The sequence below is a fragment of the Marmota monax genome, unplaced genomic scaffold (assembly GCF_021218885.2).
Source record: "Marmota monax isolate L192 unplaced genomic scaffold, Marmota_monax_Labrador192_F-V1.1 WCK01_AAM20220418_F8-fsc00035, whole genome shotgun sequence".
NCBI lineage: Eukaryota > Metazoa > Chordata > Mammalia > Rodentia > Sciuridae > Marmota > Marmota monax.
The window spans coordinates 4917428-4935926 of NW_026691961.1; the positions used below are offsets into that span (position 1 = coordinate 4917428).

General features: G+C 58.3%; 2 protein-coding genes across 11 annotated transcripts in view; one reads left to right on the forward strand and one right to left on the reverse strand.

The window, feature by feature from the left end:
- Myh11 (myosin heavy chain 11) overlaps positions 1-9508 on the forward strand; it is an 88594-nt gene extending 79086 nt beyond the window's left edge. For 3 of the 5 annotated variants that reach the window (XM_046438014.2, XM_046437946.2, XM_046438109.2), the window contains 9 exons: positions 68-280; positions 489-650; positions 886-1014; positions 1290-1378; positions 1586-1709; positions 2244-2452; positions 3239-3347; positions 3430-3602; positions 8856-9508. In XM_046438014.2, the coding sequence (XP_046293970.1) occupies positions 68-280; positions 489-650; positions 886-1014; positions 1290-1378; positions 1586-1709; positions 2244-2452; positions 3239-3347; positions 3430-3602; positions 8856-8988 (1341 nt within the window). In that variant the 3' untranslated portion in view covers positions 8989-9508. Of the gene's footprint in view, positions 1-67; positions 281-488; positions 651-885; positions 1015-1289; positions 1379-1585; positions 1710-2243; positions 2453-3238; positions 3348-3429; positions 3603-6439; positions 6478-8855 lie in introns of all 5 variants that reach the window. The other 2 variants (XM_046438191.2, XM_046438267.2) reach the window with 1 other exon arrangement.
- Nde1 (nudE neurodevelopment protein 1) overlaps positions 1-18499 on the reverse strand; it is a 41719-nt gene that overhangs the window by 2789 nt on the left and 20431 nt on the right. For 4 of the 6 annotated variants that reach the window (XM_046438437.1, XM_058577093.1, XM_058577115.1 and 1 more), the window contains 5 exons: positions 17677-17813; positions 15661-15840; positions 14156-14247; positions 12973-13124; positions 10638-11802 (listed from right to left, as the gene is read on the reverse strand). In XM_046438437.1, the coding sequence (XP_046294393.1) occupies positions 11712-11802; positions 12973-13124; positions 14156-14247; positions 15661-15840; positions 17677-17813 (652 nt within the window). In that variant the 3' untranslated portion in view covers positions 10638-11711. Of the gene's footprint in view, positions 1-10637; positions 11803-11850; positions 11876-12972; positions 13125-14155; positions 14248-15660; positions 15841-17676; positions 17814-18499 lie in introns of those variants that run through there. The other 2 variants (XM_046438380.2, XM_046438640.2) reach the window with 2 other exon arrangements.

Genomic DNA, 18499 nt, shown 5'->3' on the forward strand with positions numbered 1-18499 from the left:
GACTGAGGCGCTGGGCTCTTCGGAGGTCGAGCCTCACTGCAGTGGAGGGGTCGCCGTTGCCTGGCAGGTCCATGAGCTGGAGAAGTCCAAGCGCGCCCTGGAGACCCAGATGGAGGAGATGAAGATGCAGCTGGAGGAGCTGGAGGACGAGCTGCAGGCCGCAGAGGACGCCAAGCTGCGGCTGGAGGTCAACATGCAGGCGCTCAAGGGCCAGCTCGAGCGGGACCTCCAAGCCCGGGATGAGCAGAACGAGGAGAAGCGGCGCCAGCTGCAGCGGCAGGTGAGCCCCGTCGCCGGAGGGCAGGACGGGGGGCGGGCAGCCCGTTGCGCCCCTGCCGTCACCTGGACAGGCCTCCGGGCACGGTCTTCCCGTTGGCAACCTGGGGGAGACCGCTGTGCGGCGGTGGTGCTGGGAAGGGGCTGCGGCACGGGGAGCACAGTGGCACCCTGCAGGGGCAGCCTCACCGCGCTGCTCCCTCCTCGTTCAGCTTCACGAATACGAGACGGAACTGGAAGACGAGCGGAAGCAGCGCGCCCTGGCGGCCGCCGCCAAGAAGAAGCTGGAAGGGGACCTGAAGGACCTGGAGCTGCAGGCCGACTCGGCCATCAAGGGGCGGGAGGAAGCCATCAAGCAGCTTCGAAAACTGCAGGTGGGTGACACGCAGAGTGAAGGGCACTAGGGGGTGGGGGGGAGGGGCTCTTGTCAGGTATTGGCCACCGCTCGGCTCACACCAGGCGCTCGGCTTCTCAGGACAGCGGAGATCCCCAACGCCGTGCCCTGAGGATGAGGGCGGGGCCATGCCCCACGGCCCCCTCTGTGGCCCAGGGCTGGGCTTGAGGAGGTGAGTAAGGACCTCTGGGCCTGTGCTTCTGTTGCCCACCCAGGCTCAGATGAAGGACTTCCAGAGAGAGGTGGAAGACGCCCGCACCTCCAGAGACGAGATCTTTGCCACGGCCAAAGAGAATGAGAAGAAGGCCAAGAGCTTAGAGGCCGACCTCATGCAGCTCCAGGAGGTAGGGTCCTCCTGGATGGCAGCAGGGCCACCCCGGGCCTGTGTGCCCTGGGACTTCTTTCCCTTGCCCAACACCTCCCCGTGCATGGGCCCCCATAGCAAGAGCACAGGGAGAGGCGCGCTCGCTCCTGCGGCCTGGGGCCTCCCTGAGCTCAGGGGGAGAACGTGGCACCTCAGGGCGGCTGGAGACTGGGGAGAGCTGGGGGACGGGAGCACAGGGGACTTGTGGTGGGGGCCGTCCCGAAGACGGCCCCTTTCCCCCCTGCTGTCCTGCAGGATCTGGCAGCAGCCGAGAGGGCCCGCAAGCAGGCAGACCTGGAGAAGGAGGAGCTGGCCGAGGAGCTGGCCAGCAGTGTGTCGGGCAGGTAGGGGGCCGGCGGGGAGGAGGGACTGGCTCTCAGGAGGGGACGAACCCAGTCCTTTCATTCTCAACGTTGCGGGGTGAAGCCCAGGAAACAAGGTCCCTGTGCCCGCCTGGCCCCTCGTTCCTGGACGAGGCTCCTACTCGGCCGAGCCTCGCGTCCTCCAGCATGAGGACAGGGGCGCAGGCCCACGGAGGCTGTCCCCCTCAGGAACAGCCTGCAGGACGAGAAGCGGCGGCTGGAGGCTCGCATCGCCCAGCTGGAGGAGGAGCTGGAGGAGGAGCAGGGCAACATGGAGGCCATGAGCGACCGGGTCCGCAAGGCCACCCAGCAGGTCGGTGACGCAAGTCCCCAGGCAGGGAAAGTCAGTCCGGGAGGCCCTCAGGAGCTGGCGTCAAGCCAGGGAGGACACCGTGAGGCCCCCGTGCTCAGACCACAGCAGGGCCCAGGGGTGCTGCGGGGGGGGGGGGGCGAGGACCCCCAGGCTGAGGCCCCCCACCAGAGAGCACCTCGCCTTGGATCTCGGCTGGCAGCAGGTCCAGTCTGGCCCAGGCTCAGGGCCACATCGCAGGCTGCTGTGGCTGCCCAGGGAGAGCCAAGCTGAGAACAGGGACCCAGGGATGGTCCCGCCTCCAGTGGGTCCTGCCAGTGCCCACCTGCCGTCCCCGTGACACTCAGCACCAGCCTGTCGGGTCTCCCTCGTGGACCAGCACCTGTCCACTAGAGGGAGCAGCCCGGCCGAGGACCCTGGTGTCCTGGTGACATGGTGGAGAATCCAGGCTTAGCATCTGTCACTCAGCCCGGGGGGGGGCATGGGTGCTTCTTGACATGCGCCCTCCCTCCTGAGCCTCCCCCCACCGCCCCCCAGGCCGAGCAGCTCAACAATGAGCTGGCCACGGAGCGCAGCGCGGCCCAGAAGAACGAGAGCGCGCGGCAGCAGCTGGAGCGGCAGAACAAGGAGCTTCGCAGCAAGCTGCAGGAGACGGAGGGGGCAGTCAAGTCCAAGTTCAAGTCCACCATTGCCGCACTGGAGGCCAAGATCGCACAGCTGGAGGAGCAGGTGGAGCAGGAGGCCAGGTACGCAGGGACCACCCCAGCTCACCTGCTGTGACCAGTCGGGGACGCTGGGGAGGTCAGGTAGCCTCTGAGCATGGAATGGAAATACCAAGTGCTGTGCCTGCACCTGGCCCTGAGCAGGCACTTCACACACGGAGGATCACGATGGCCCTGGGGACGTTAGTCACCTTCCTGGCTAGTGCAGGGAGATGATGTCATCAGCCATGTAGCTTCTCCTGACTCTGGGCCAACTGAGGCACAGGGTCACAGCGCCTCTGTGACGAACAGGTTTCCAGGATTCTGACCTTTCAACCCACCCGTTTACCGTGCGCAGTTCCTGGGGTTCTGTCTTGGCAGACGTGTAAGATCGCCATGTCTTTTTTTCGACCCCAGGGGTGCTCCACTGACCCACATCCCCAGCCCTCTTTTGAGACAGGGTCTTGGTAAATGGCTGGGATTACAGGCGTGAGCCACCAGACCCAGCGCTGCTGTCCATGTTCTAGAATGTTTCCATCACCCCAAAAGGAACCCCAGCCCTCTAGCCTTCACCCCAGGTACCTGCTAATCCAGTCACGGCCCTGGCCTGGTCCCCTCATACAAGTGCACGTTGCGTACGCACGTGGCCTCCTGCCTGGCCACCGCCTCCTCCAAGGGAGGTGACTCCAGGTGAGCGCTGGCTCCCCTCCCTCCTGTGGCCAGTCAGTCCTGTCAGCGGGTGCTGCTTCAGGGCCTAGGGCAAAGTGCCCGCGGAGGGCGTGACGCTGCACGCAGGACACTGCCTGAGTCCGCTCCCTCCCCACGGTGCAGAGAGAAGCAGGCGGTGGCCAAGTCGCTGAAGCAGAAGGACAAGAAGCTGAAGGAGGTCCTGCTGCAGGTGGAGGACGAGCGCAAGATGGCGGAGCAGTACAAGGAGCAGGTAGCCTTGCGCCGGCCCCCGCCCAGGACCCCTGCCTGCCCCCCCCCCCCCAGCAGCCTGACCCTGCGCCTCCCCCCGACAGGCGGAGAAAGGAAACGCCAGAGTCAAGCAGCTCAAGAGGCAGCTGGAGGAGGCGGAGGAGGAGTCCCAGCGCGTCAACGCCAACCGCAGGAAGCTGCAGCGGGAGCTGGACGAGGCCACGGAGAGCAACGAGGCCATGGGCCGCGAGGTGTCCGCGCTCAAGAGCAAGCTCAGGTGAGCGGCCCTGGGGGCCACAGGACACCAACGAGGGCCAGGCACTGAGGCCCAGAGCAGAGCAGGCGACCGTGGGAGTGTGCCCGTCTCCTTCAGAGCCTGCGTCCACGGCCAGAGGAACCGCCTCCTCCCTGGGCCTCCTCCGCACCTGCATCCTCCGTCTCAGCGCTGACCTTTTGCACTGGACCCTTCTCTGCAGGGCTCCTCCCCGCACCATGGCAACCAACTATCTCCCGAGGGCGCTGGGGTGCAGTCATGCTCAGCTGAGAGCCTCTGCACACCGCTGGTCCTCAGGGCCACCTCCACTCAGAGGTCTTGGCTCAGGGCCATCCTGCCAGCCAGCCCAGGCCTCCTGGTGTGGCCACCAGACATCGTGTGGTTCAGGGCCACCTGGCTTTAGCTGTCGCCCTGGGGTCTTCACCCATTCACGGCCCCCGCACAACCCGCCCTTCTGCCTTCTCCACAGCTGCAGCGCAAAGGGGCCCAAGGAAAGCACCCGTCCCCACTGCGTGCTCTGACCCCCATGCTTGCCCTCTCACACAACTCCCCCCCATGGCCTTACTTCCTGTTTCACTAAAAACAGAAACGACCCTGAGACCACCACCAGCTTCCCCCTCTGTCCACCCTGTGCCTGTGCTCCTTCCCTCCACCTTTCCTCCACTTCTGGGCCGAACTGCCCGGCCCCCCGCCCAGGTCCAGGCCTCCTTAAACTCGACCCTCATTTGCTCAGGTGCCCTGAAGTCTCACCTTGCCCTGCTGCAGAGCTTCCCTCTGGTTAGCAGCAGGGGAAAACCAAGTCCCACTTCTGCCACCCCTTACCATGACACTCCCTGTGGACACAGTGCTGGTGGCCCTGCGTCTTTCCCAAGGCCTGGCCAGGGCTGCCTCCGGCCCTCACCCACCTATGGGACAGATAAGGCAAGAGGAGTGATGAGCTTTTTCTCTTGGGCTTCCCAGGCCCCACCCTCCCCTGCCTGTCCCCCTCTCAGAACTCGCCCGCCACTAGGCGGCCCTGGGGCCATCTTGGTTCTCATCTCTTTCCATCCATGGTGATCTCAGCTGGTCTTGTCCCTTGGGAATTTCCACCTTCAGCTAATAACTTTGTATCCAGTCCCCCTTGAACTTCCCCCTCAGCTGTCCTGAGGGCCGTTCCCCCACGCAGCCCCTGCAGTGAACCCACCCCTCACTCGGACTGCTCACCGCGGGGTCGTGGTTCTCCTCTCCCCACATCCTACACCACCCTGTCGGAACAGCTCCTCAACTTCCTTCAAGCGTTCTCGCCACCGTCCCCCTCGTCTAGATCACAGGCTCCCGCTGTGGTCACCCAGGGACCTCCCGCTCCCACTGATCCTGACTTCCCAACACAGCAGCCCAGGGATCCGGGCTAAGTGAAGCCGGAACCCCTCCTCCTGGGCCCAGCCGTCCTCAGCCACCACCCCCCTTTACAGTGTCTGATCCCACTGACCCCACGTGACCTCTGCCAGTAGGTGACCCTCATCTTCACACACTGCCTTGGGGACTTTGCAGTGGCTGCCTCCTCTTTGCCCAGCTTTTTGCCAGGATGCCTCCCTCCCTGGTCCTGACCCAGCCCCACGGTCATCTTGTGTCCATCTCCTGGGCCGGCGGGCCCATGAGCAGAGCTTCATCTGCTCCTCCCCAGGATAGCATTGGGCACCCAGGAAACCTCCAGTCACTGAGCCCTAAAGGCCCCCTTTGTCATTTACCTGAGCCTCTTGCACCTGCATTAATGTTGTTTGAAAGTAGCCATTTTAAACATTCACCTCTTTGCAACTAAACCAGCATCACCATCCTAACAGGTCACAAAGCTAAACACAGTGAAGTCGAAGCAGTTGTGGTCACCCAGAAGGCCACCTCTTGGCTACAAGGAGTAACGCACATGAGCAGCAGACTTGAGCAGCGCGAGGGGACGCCCTTCTCTCTGCAGTTCAGCTAGTCCAGAGCAGGCCCAGGAGCCCCCTGCCATCTCCGGGAGCACCCACACATGAGCCAAGGGGCTGGGTCAGGGCACCAAGGCTTCAAGGAGGCCCCAGTCTCTGCAAGATGAGGGCTTGTGGGTCTCGGTTAGATGGAACAGAATCTAGACCCAACTTTCTGGGTATAGCAGGGGCTCGGAAGCAGGGTCCAGGGGGTCAGTGGAGGAGAGCTGTGCTCCCACAACGTCCCCCCCGACACCCAGATTATGCCATGGAGAAGCTAGGCTGAGCCAGGGGCACACAGCCACTCCTGGCTTGTCTCTGCTCCTTTCTGGGGGGCTCAGTGATTCTTTGAGCCTGGGCAGAACCCCCGGCGCTAACCCTTCTTGGGTAGGACCGGCCAGTTTGCACACACAACAGGCCACCTCTGCTCAGTCTGGGGGGAGGGGGAGTAAACACAAACTGGGGCCCTAGGTCCCTTTGTGCCGGTGGCAAGCCCCACCAGCTCCTTGGCGAACAAGGAATTTCAGAGCCATCTGTTTCATCAGGTGAATCTTCACACCAGCCCTCTGTAGCCTGACCCAACACTGATACTTGCCACAGTGCTGGCCACCTCTGACCCAAACTGCACAGCCTCCCTTCTGCCTGGAGGTGTCTATGGTAACAAAGTGCCAGTCAGGGGGAAGCCAGCCAAGGCTCCCTTCTTTCCTGAATAGGTGTGCAGTGACAGATTCGCTGGCAGTCCCCAAATACAGCTCTGCAGGACAGAAGTTTTCTAACTTAAAACACTGCTAGTGCTTGAGGTGCCACCCTCTCGCAGAGCTCCAGGTGCCTCTAGTGACCATAACCCTCTCAACCCGGCTCCTTCCTGCTAACCACTGGGGACTCTCTCTCTCTTTTCAGAGGGGCCCCCCCACAGGAAGCCTCGCAGTGACCACCAGGTATCAAGCCTCTGGCTGCAGCCCCTGTGTGTTCTGCTGTGTCCTTCCTGCCCGTGTCTCACCCCCCCCACACACACCCCCTGCCTTTTTTTAAGTCCTGGCCAATTTCTGTGGGATTCCTACAAAATCTGAAAGTTCGGGTAACTTAGCATCTTTTATGAAGCCCGAGAGCCTCAGGCCAAGTGGACCTCCCCTCCGGAGTGGCTTTCCTTCCTCCCCGGCAGTGCTTTGGCAGTGACACAGCACATCTGAGTCCCAGGGGGTCCTGAGAGACTGTGCTCACGTTGCTTGGGTTCCTCTTACCTGGGTGCTGACCCTTGCACAGTGACCACACCCCACTAAGTGAACAGGATGTTAGGCTCCGGGTCTGGCCCTGGAGAATGGAAGTAGCTTGAATTGGTCACACAGCAGGAGTGACAAAGCACAGTTCCTGGTGACCATGGCCCGGACTTGTCCCTCACAATTCAGCTTTCACAAACATGTGCGAAGGGCACAGCGCTCGCTGCCACGTCCTGGCAGGGCTTCGTCTGGCTGCCACCTGTACCTCTGGCACACGGGGTGGGACCCAGCCATAGAAGCCTCACAGGCGCGAGTTCAAGGCCCTGGGGATGGACGCCCCACCCGAGGAGCACAGGGACCCTTCTGACGAGTGTGCAGAGGCCCCTGCTTCTCTGGGATTTTAACTTTTCCACACTGTGAAGTTGGACCGTAGGGGCCCAAGTCCTCTTCTCGCCCCACTGAGAGGCCAGACAGGCCCCAGCTGGTGTCCACCTTTTCTTGTGGAAAATCTCAGCTTTGCTATGGCTACCGCATACTTAAGAGCTTCTGAGTAGGACCACCTGCTAGCAGGAAGTGGGGTCCCTGCTCTGGGGAGGCTCTTAGAACAGAATCTAAGTTCTCCAGGATGAGGAGACCCCTACTTCCTGTGATAGAGTCGTCTAGGGCTTGAAGCCAAGTCCCGGGGCAGGGATCTGCTTCCAAGATGGAGGATTCCGACTCCTCCTGTAGCCCACAGACTTCCCCCCCCCTCCCCCGGCACGAGGGGACTTGAGCCCCTAGCCAGGTCAGACACCATTTCCCAGGCTGGTCCATGGGGCTCGGAGCAGGGAGGGCCCCAGAGCAGCAGCACTGGAGCCACCAATGGCCATCTCTCCACCCTGGTCTTCAGGACCTTCTCTTGCTGAAGAGGAACCAGGGTCGGAGAGGTCACATTCAGAAAGGGTGCACAGTGCATCCTCTAACGTAGCTGGAGGTCTAGAAGCTTCCTCTGAAGCTGTCCTAGGAGGCTTTAGTTGGCCGGGGCTCTGATTGCTCATCTCGGGGACCCCCCCGCTCAGCGATCTCGAACCTTGTTTACGCACGCCCCCAAGTCTCACCTGAGTCCGTTGTCCCCTGGCCTAGAGAATGGGTAAGGGCTCAGCCCGTGGCCACTCCGTCCAGCCTGTCTGCGCTGAGCAGGTCTTTGGTTGTCAAAAGCCTGCTTTCTGAGAGGTCCTAAAATGAGGTAAGGCCTGTTCTGCAACCCAGGTCAGACAGGTGGCTGGGCCTGCACACTCAGGTTTCCGTCACGCAGCAACGGTTCACTGCAGGTGGCAGACGTCCCCCTCGGGAAACCAGCGTGGGCCTGGAGCATGACTTGGGTGCATGACTCGGGCGCACGGCAGGCCCAGGGAAGAGGGGACAGGAGGGGTCCTGCCCACTGGGGCTCAAGGCCACCTTGGACTAACTGCTTCTCTACAAGTGTTCGTTGAGCACCTCTCTTGTGCCCTGCATGGTATATACCACAGTGAGCAAAACAGGCACCCCACACACCGTCCCCGTGTGGGGACTCAACCAGGAGTCTCCAATCCAGCAGGGCACCGTCTTGCCCTGCAGCCAGGGGACGCCCCTCTGCACCCCGACTTGTTTCCTTCTCACTGCCCTTGGTGTCCACTTCTAAACCCTTTCAATGGACACCCCCATTTTTCTTTCGGAAGTACAAAGGGTGGCAGGCGGAGGAGGACTCAGCATGGTCCCCTCCTTCCCAGCTGCCCTCCTGGGCCTGGATAACAACAAGGGGACTCACTACCCACCCCGCCTTTTACCCCTCTCCTCCTATCCAAGTTCAAGACCACAGCAGACCAGAGCCCTGGGGTCATCGAATGACCAGGCTCGATGGCTTTAAAGCAGATCATCTCTCTTTGAAAAGAATCTCCTGACCCCCTCTCAGCTTCGAATGGTAACTGAGCAGACCCCAGACTCAGCTGCTGCCCTGAGCCTGGCGGAGGGGTCTCATTGTGTCCAGGCCCAGTGCTTGGTCTCTGCCCCTGATGAACACCTCTTCCGACCTCGAGAGGATTGCTTTACCACAGAGAAACGTTTCTTATTAAAATCCACAGGCGGGGAAACGAGACCTCGTTTGTTCCTGCCAGGAGGTCTGGAGGCCGCAGGGTCATAGAAAACGCAGACGGATCTGAGGAGGAGCTGGACGCCCGTGATGCAGACTTCAACGGAACCAAGGCCAGTGAATAAACTCAGAGTTCTGCACGAGGGCCGCAGGGGGATCGCCAGACTTACCACCGACCAGCAGACTCTGAGCCCTTCCCAGCGTCAGACTCACCGACACCCCACACCAACCAGGAAAGAAAGCTCCCCCTGCCATCGGGGTGTGGATTCGGCTTTTAGGACCCCAGGAGAAAATCCCCAGACGAGACACAGGAACGGCCCCCACATCGCTGGACCGGGCAAGTGTCGAGTTTTAAGAAAAGCCATAGTGACCAGTCACCAGCGCCTTTGTTCACATGAAATGGGGAGAAAGCTGCCATCCCGGGCGCCCCTGCCCCAGACCCTGTCTGCTCCCAGCTCGACCCCAACCTGCGGACCCCTCCACCTTCCGGAGTCCAGCCTTGTTTGAGAATTCTCCCCCTCTCCTGGCGGCCACACTTGACACACACAGTTCACCACAAGCCCAGTGCCTTCCATAGCCACGTGAAGCCAATACTGTACCTTGACTGTACTGCCACTGTCACCAATAAAAGGTTATAAATCACGAGCACGGGGTCGGCTTTTCTGTTGAGCATCTGTTTGGTTTTTTACAGAGCAAAGAAATGGGGCAGGGGCAGGGGGCAGCCTCACTCAATCCTCACAGTGACCCAACAGGGTGGTAACTCCCCCAAAAATGGGGACACTGAGGCCTAGGGAGGAGAGACCGGTGGCCCCAGGTCCCATGGCTGGCAAGAGGCAGCGAGATGCAGCGTGAGGCCGTCTGAGGAGGGAGGTGGCCCGGGATCCAGGAGGGCTCTGCCCCTGCCCTGAACCAGGACCAGGGAGACTATCCTCACTGATCAGAACCCACGAGAACCTACTGGTTGTGCATCCTTGATCCAAACCCCCAAATCCTTTTTAGCACCAGCATGACAACAGAAGTAGAAGCTCCAAGCGTGACCCCAGGTGAGGTCCCAGGCACAACGCGGGTGCATGGGTGCACCACCTTCAGGCTGTGTGTGGAAGGCCTATGCGAAATATGGTGTTTGGGGTTTTTTTGGTAGACTTGGATCCATCCCCAACATACCTCATTTCTATCTGCAAGTATCCCAATTTTTTTAAAGACCAACATCCAAAACACTTCTGGTCCCAAGCATCTTGAATAGGGGATGTTCAGCCATAATATGGCAAATACAGGATTTCTTTGATGTTTTTAAAGTTGACTATAAGACTGTCCTCTGCCCATCAGGGGAGTAGTTGACCGTCTCAGTAAATATCTTAGCCTTTGTGGCTCCGGGTTCTGACGCACAGCTTTTTTTTTTTTTTAAACCCTTAAAAGCATCAAGACCTTCTTGGCAGGTTGGTCCTACAAAGCCCAGGGCCCTTCCCTTCTTCCAGTGCTTCAGGCACGTCTTGCAAAACTTCTCTCACACCGACGATACCACAGACCGACACAGAGGGGGGAGAGGTGAGGACAGGAACCCGGAACCTCAGCAGCACACCGGGTCCTAATACCCCTGAAGGGGGCCCAGGCGACGCCCAGCCCAGGCGTCGCCCCAGGCTGACCTGCAGGGAAATTTTTAAAAAGCAGCTTTTTTTTTTCCATATTTTGTGACTTGGTTAAAAAAAAAAAAAGTTTCCACAAGCTCACAAGCCAACGTGGAGGCAGATACCACGAGGCACGAACCAGCTGCACATGGGTCCCTCTTGATTTTATTGTTCTTTTAAAAAATCAAAGTCCATCTTTTACCGACACAGGTTAGGATGCTTTCGGGGACAAAATCCAGCACGGAGGCTGAATCCCCTGAACTCGGGCAGCACTCGAGAAGCCGTCTTCATCCCAAGGTTATTCGGCTGGGCAGGAAAGCGGGCCACCAGGCTAGGCGCAGTTCGCGTGGCTGGGTGTGCCTTCCACCCATGTCCGAAGGCGGGCGTGCATCGCGGCCAGCAGAGCAGACTCGCCTCGACCCGGGATCCCACGGCGGGTCTCCTCCCACCACAGGCGCACTGCGACCTCGAGCTCCTCTCTCATTTGAAGGCCACCCTGGCTATCTTACGATGACCTCATGTTTCCAAGTCCTGTTCTCAGGGCTGTGTCACTGCAGCCACTCCACCCCGAGGTCTCCATGCAGATGTCCACACGAGGGCAGAGGACTCAGGAAGACCAGGATGAGCATTTACCAGAGGACAGACTTCCCACTGACCCTGACCCACCTGAGAATGACTCTGAAAGTCGTCTAACCTCAGTGAGAGGCAGGCGACTGCCCCAGAGGCCCGGGGCACGGTTTGAAAAGGCACATGTGTCCTCCGTTCTCCACTCCTGGACGCAGGCTCAGGGCTGATTTCAGGGCACTGTGAGGCCCGGGAGGGTCTGTCCGTGAAGACAGCTCCAGGGGACAGGACCGGGGAGGCGAGCCCAGGGGAGCGCAGCGCCCCCGTGGGGGAACCCAAACACAAGAAGCACCGCTCAGGGCCACGGGGACTCGGGCACTGACATGGGGGCGCCTCATCACCCACAGTCTCACACTTCTCAGGGGCCCACTTTGTCCCTGCCTCTGGGATGTGCACACTGACAATGACGCTAGGGACAGAGACATCATTTCATGGGGATGACACCAGGGCCCCAGGTGACAGCCTTGGTCCTTGGTTTGGGCCATGCAGCACCAGCAAACCACGGTGACTGCTGGCTCCCATTTCTCAAACTAACACCAAAAGCCTATTGGGCAGGGGATGTGGCGACGCACCCTCCGGCGGGCTCCAGCTCTGGGCTCCTAGAACAACAGCTTGACCACCCCCGGGGCGGGCGGCGGCGGCGAGGAGGACCGTGAGGGCGGCTTCCCGAGGTCCAGGCGTTTTCCCAACCTTCAGACAGAGCAAGCCAGAGTCAGATGACAGGACAGAGGTGACACGGCGGCTAACAGGGGCCTAGAAGAACCTAAGAATGTCAAGAGAGGGAGCACGTCTCACGGGGTCTCGATGCCCCCCCCCCCCCCCCCCCCCCCCCCGTGATGAAGAACAGACACTGGCCACCTGGCTCTCGTGTCCTCAAGCCCTCTCTCAGAAGACGCCTGAAAACACCCGCTTCTCACCTGTCGATTAAAGTGTGTGTGCGTTGGGGGGGGGGGGGGGCACTGGGACCTGAACCCAGGGCTTGCATCCCATAAGCTAAAACTCCAGCCCCCAAATTTAAAATGTGCAGAAGTAAAAATTAAATTGTAAAACAAATCTGTGCAGGGCGCAGTGGTGCACGCCTGTCATCCCAGTGGCTCAGGAGGCTGAGGCAAGAGGATTGTGAGTTCAAAGCCAGCCTCAGCAACGGTGCGGCACTAAGCAACTCAATGAGACCCTGTCTCTAAATACAAAATAGGGCTGGGAGTGTGGCTCAGTGGTCAAGTGCCCCTGAGTTCAATGCCCAGTACCCACTGCCCCTGCCAGCGCCCCCCTCCGCCGCCGAAAAACAAATCTGCTTCTAGACGTCTAAGTGCATGCCACAGAAACCCACTGAGCTTCCTGCCAGGTGCCTGCCACCTGCCAGGTTCATATGGGGAGGACCAGATTTACATCCAGGAGGACGGTGGTTCCTCCTGGGGAACTCCTGTGTCTGGAGGTGGCCCTGGTTTTCTTCAGGCAGGAAAATCTGTGAGGCTGCTGGAGGTCAGACTGGGCCTCTCTCTAGGACTCTAGCCTGGCCAGAGCGCAGTCAGTGCCTTCAGATTCCTGAAGGTGCTCCGGGCTTAGAAGTAAGAAAATCCTCTGAGAGAAGCAGAGCAAGCTCACAGGACAAGGGATCCTCATAGGACATTCCCAGGGCGTGACCCCACGCTGGGGCTGCAGAATCAAATTATAGCAATGGCCCTCTTTGTGGCCATTTCTCAAACCAGAGGTCACCTCGTTCTGTCTCAAGGAAAAGGAGGGCAAGGTTCACTGAAATGATCCTACAACTTAGAAGAGGGGGCAATGGGTGGGGTTAGCGTCTCCCACCCGGAGCACACGGAGGCCCACCCTACCTAGAGCACAGCAAAAGCTACTGACCCTTTATCACTCAGAGGTCCGCCGCTGCTGCTGGTCCGTCTGTCCCCGCCGTCTCTGTTCTTGCTCCCCCGCCCTGAGGCAGGGCCGCCTGTCCGGTTTGGGGACTGGTCATACACAAAGTTCCGGCAGGAGGCGAGTTTGGACTCCAGTGCCTGGAGAGAAGTGAACTTTCATCTCTCAGGGCAGGAACACGCCTCTCACCCACAGAGAGGATGAAACGGTGGTTCCTGAACGGTGCTGCGCTGGAATTCCCAGGGGTGGGCCAGAGGAACCCAAGTAGCTCTAAGACTTAGAACCTCTTGCCCCAGATACCCAGGAGCTTCCTGGAGAATCGCTAACTGCTTTATTGTCCAACTCCGCCCACAGGAAACATGAACTCAGCTTCCAGCTGGACACTCTTCTGTTGACCTCATGGAGCCTGCACAGAGTGGCAGGAGGGTTCCACAGGGACTTGAACTTGCAGTGGAGAGACCCTGAGGAAACCGAAGGGCAGAGAGAGCTCCCTGGGCCTCTTTGTATTCTAACTGGGCTAAATATTCAGAGACCTGCTAATGCAACAGAAAGAGAGGCCAAAGCCACGGCCAAAGGAAGGAGTGGCCACCTTCTGTGGAGCTGTAGCCACCAACACACACACACGTGCTGCTCAGTGACTAGCCGGCAGGACTGAAGTCACAAGGCCTCTCGGGAACAGGGCTGCAGCTGCGGCTCAGGGGTAGAGCACTTGCCTCCCATGCCTGAGGCCCTGGGTTCGATCCTCAGCACCACATAAAAGTAAAGATACTGTGTGTCCAGCTACAACTAAGAAAATATTCTAAAAAGAAATGAAAGAAACAACTACCAAGATTCCCTGTGCTATGGCTTAAGCACAATAGAATCCCTCCCTGTAATGAATGTAAAACCTGGAAGGACAAGTTCTTAAGAGGTCCATTAAACTCCCTGAGAAACCAAGGAGAGAAAGCCATTTACAAATGGCCCTCAGTTTTTTCATTGTAAGAAAAAAAAAAAAAAATCAGCCTGAATTGAAGGGGAAAATGGTTCAAGGAAAATAAAGATACACCCTGGGCGAGGTGAGAGGGAAGGCCGGCTCGGGGCTCGGGGCTCTGGCAACTGCCACAGGAGAAGCCGACCTGCTCAGGGATGGACCAGCCACAGGGGAGAGGGCCTGGTGTGTGCAGGGCCTTACCCCTACTTTCCGAAGCAGGTCCCCCACGATGTTGAGGGCTGAAATCCGGGCTGCAGGTGTGAGGGGGGTCCCACTGTTGGAGTTGTCCAGACCTGGGTGGGCAAAGAGAAGTGCGTGTCACACACCAGCCTTCAGACCTGGGTGTGCAAAGAGAAGCGCGTGTCACACACCAGCCTTCACCCGTGTTCTGACACGTCCAGGTCTGAGGCAGTGGGGGCGGGAGGGAAGCGGCTGCCTTCTCTCTGACCAGGAGGTAGCTGAGTGATGTGCCGAGACCTGCTGACGACTGACTCTCCTCCTTGTGAAGACCCCACCGAGCACCTATGTTCACACGTTCATTTTGTCGAAGTCCTCTTGAAACCCTAGGAGTCCACACAGGCAGCCCCGACACCTGTTCCAGGCAGCTAGCTCTCACATTAGCTGTGTAAATGTGACATTTACACAGGAAGCGAGTCGGAGCACAAAGCACTCTGCTCGGCAGAGACCCCTCCCCAAAGTGGCTCCGTGGACCAGCTGCTCTTGGGTGCTGGTCAGAAAGGCAAAGTCACCCAGACCAGCCAAACCTGAGGTGCCCGTGGAGGAGCCTTCAACTCATCCCCAGGAGTCCTGCTCAGGACTCCTGGAAGAGAGGAAAGGTGCTCCAGGCAGGACTCTAGGACCCTCCCCACCTCTTCGTCGCCAGGGGACAAGTTATGGGCCCTGGAGCCAGCCTGCCTGGGTTCCCACCCCAACTCTGCCATTGACTTCCGAGGGATGCCGGGCAGCTCTGGGACGCAGGGCCTCGGTCTACACTGTCTCCAGATGGGGATAGCTCTGACATCAAGGGCTTGAGGCGAGTACCGTGAGGCCACACGCAGAGCCCTTCAAGCTCGGTGGCCAGCAGACCTGTCCTTTGGTCCTGGCTGTCTGTGGCCTGATCAGGGTGTCCCAGCTGAGCACTCAGCACAGGGCAGAATTCAAACCTCTCTGGTTCTGCCGCTCAGCACAGTTTCCTGGGTCCCCTTGGGATGGAGGAGCTGCTGGTCCCACGAGGCTTTGACTTTCGAGCTGGGGGCCTCACTGAGTGGCCCCCGCCAGCCTCAAGCCCGATTCTCTTGCCTCAGCTTCCCAAGCTTCTGGGGTCACAGGCCCAGCCCACAAGGCTTTGTGTCCACGATGCTTTTCACACTTCTTTACTGGTCATTCAACTGGGGGATTTCATATTTGAAAAGGTCTCTGGTGAAGAATGGCCACATCTGCGGGACAGAGCCCACTTCCTGTGGCAGGAGTGAGCAGTGGGTGCCCCTCTAGATAGGGTTTCTGTCCTTCACCACGGACCCCGCCGCTCCCTACTGCCTCACATCCTGGACACTCCCCTCATTCACCACAGTGCCCTGGCGTGCCGAGTGCCCCAGACTGCCCCTGCCGTCCAGCCCGGCCCAAGTCCCCTCACCCAGGACCCACCCAGGTTCTCAGTGGGCCAAGCTGCGTGAAACCACCACCCTGCGGATCCCCCGTTGCCTCACCACGTTTGAACGTCCCTGGTGTGTTTAGGCCGGAGCTGGGTCCTCGATGTGCTACGGGCGTGGACGGCACGGAGCCCGTGGCCTGCACGGCTGTGTCCGTCCTCTCAGCTTCGGCCGAGCTGGGCATGGGCGTCCTGGGCTTCTCCTGCTTCTGCTGCACAGCCAGCTCCTGCCGCAAATCTGCACCAGGAGAAGAATCCAGAAATGGGAGTCCTGCTTCGGGGCGGGGGGTGGGGCGGCCCACAAGGAGAGGGGAGAAAACTCCAGGAGGAAGCCCCAGGTGGAGGGAGACCCTCGCGACCCTGCCGAGCAGCTTGGCCAACTATGTGATCTGGTTTCTGAGTTTAAAAAAAAAAAAAAAAAAAGGTTTAAAAATGTTTAAAACTGTGGTAGCGACACGTTACGTCTTTTATTGTTAAAGAAATTCAACGCAGCAGTGCACACAGGGTCCCAGTGCAATAAGGGTGTGCGTTCCCCCAGAAGCACTGCTCCCCGCCCAATGCCCCGTGACTCCTGAGTGGTCCCAACACTCGGGACATCTTCTCAACCCTTTTCTTCTGGGTTGTAGCATCTTTCCCCTTTTATATTTAAAACCCTCCAGTGTTCTACTGGTGCATCACAACCACACACAACAGTGGGAGTCACTGTCACACACTCTACCGGCACACAATGCGACGTACACTTTGGTCAATATGGCTCCTCCGTATTTCCCCGCCCCCTGGTCCCTCCCCTCTGCTCTGCTGGTCTCCCTTCAATTTTCACGAGATTCCCCCCAACCATTCTTTTCCTTTTTCCTTTCGAATTTCCACATATGAGAGAAAGTACAAGACCCGTGACTTTCTGAGTTTCACAGAACACTCTCAAGTTCCATCCATTTTCCTGCAAAGGACAGTCATTCTTTTCTTATGGCTGAATAAAACTCCATTGTGTATTTATACCACTTTTTTTTTTCATCCATTCATCTAAAACGGGGGATTACATATTTGGAAAGAAGGTCTCTGGTGAAGAATGGCCACATCTGTGTCATGAGCCCACACTCCTTGTGGGAGGAGTGAGCTGCCCCTCTAGATAGGGTTTCTGTCCTTCTCCAGAGACCCCGCCACTCCCTACTGCCTCACGTCCTATTTAGTATCTGACCCTTGTTTCATTTTAACAAATGTCTAACGTTCCATAAACCATACCTAAGTAATATTTTCAGCCACTTCATGATGGTGTAGCAGTTACTACAGTTGACATTCCTTATTCCAGAATGCTGGGACCAGAAGTGCTTCAGATTTTGTAGTTTTTTCCAAATTTGGAAAATATTTACATAGATTTCACTGGCTGAACATCCCTAATCTGAAAATCTGAACTGGTTCAAAATCTAAAACTTCAGTGGTACTTTTTAAATGTAACAGTTGGGGTTTTTCGTTGTTCTCTTAAATCCCCTACCTACTTACTACATATCAGAAATCAAATCAATCTTATAAACAACTAGGACTTCAAAAAAAGTCATCCTGGACGTCTCATGAATGCACGCAGTGGTGAGTCCAAAAGCCTTAAGTCAGGAACTGCCACACTCACGCGGACGAGGTTCAGAGTTCTAAGTCACATGAGGCCATTCCACCAGGAGGAAACTCTTGTGATCCTACTGAGGTCCAAGCCAGCTTGGCTTGGCTCCTGTGTCGATTACAGACTAAGAAGCATCTTTCCTGAAATGAATTCTGCTGCCGAGGCAAAACCCCAAAGCAAGCCCTTAATCTGTGAACCCTAAAGCTATTTCTGTGAATACCGAAGGGGGGGTTTACAGATGATCCCTAAACACTGAGGGCAGCTGACAATTCTGAGGTTGGAGAGGGACCAAGGCAAGGGACTGCCCAGGGTGGTCCCGGTCCTCTGCCTGGCTAACTGGGTGCAGAGAGGGGGATGGGTCTCCAGGGAAGGCAGCGCTGGGCAAGGCCAGGGGACAGATACTGTCAGGGAGGAAGAGAGGACCACACCCGTGAAGTTGCAGGACAAGGCCCAGGCCCTCCTGACCTCTGGCTTCGTCCTTCAGCCGCTGGACGGACTCTAGAAGGTTCTCCTTCTCATCAAGTTCACTTTCCAGGAAGGCGTTTCTTTCAATAGCTTGATTCAGGCGCTGCTCAAAGTCTTCCAGGGACATGATGGTGGCTCTAGATAAGAGAAAAGCAAAGCTGTCCAGGAGGGCAAGGGGCAGCGTCCACCGGTACCTACAGACCCAGGAGACACTGCAGGTCAGATATACCTGGGCCCAAGTCCCAGCACTGGGCTTCCTACATGCCAGACTGGGATAGGTCCCTTAGCCTCAGGGACCCAAGCCACAGACCTAGGCAGGTCCTTTAGCCTCAGGGGCTCAGGCTGCTGACTGAGGAATGGGAGTCACCCAGGAGCACAGAGGTGAGTAAGGCACTGTGCACACTGCCCCAGCAACCAGCCAGGGCCTCAGCAGAGGACATGACCCACCCAGTCCCTGGTGAGCAGCCAACTCCGCCTTCTCTTGGAAGTTCACAATGCAAACTAGTACAGAGAACTGCCTAATAAACACTGATGCAATTCAGCAACACTCGTTTAAACAGGCAGAAGAGACAGCGCAATTACTTTAGAAAGCTCTGAAGGCCCAGCCCAGGCCAGCTGCCCTGCCAACAATCCCTGTGAACAGAGAGGACGTCACCCTGGGGCACAGCACTGAGGGGGCTGAGAAGGGCCGTAATGGAAGGAAGAGTTTGGCTCTGGCAAGCTTCTTTCTCTGGGTCTCCGCTTCCTCGCGTGTGAAGCAGGCATGGCAGTGGTGTCCCCAGGTAAGAGCTGGGGGATAAAGGAAGACGAAGAGCACCCGCAG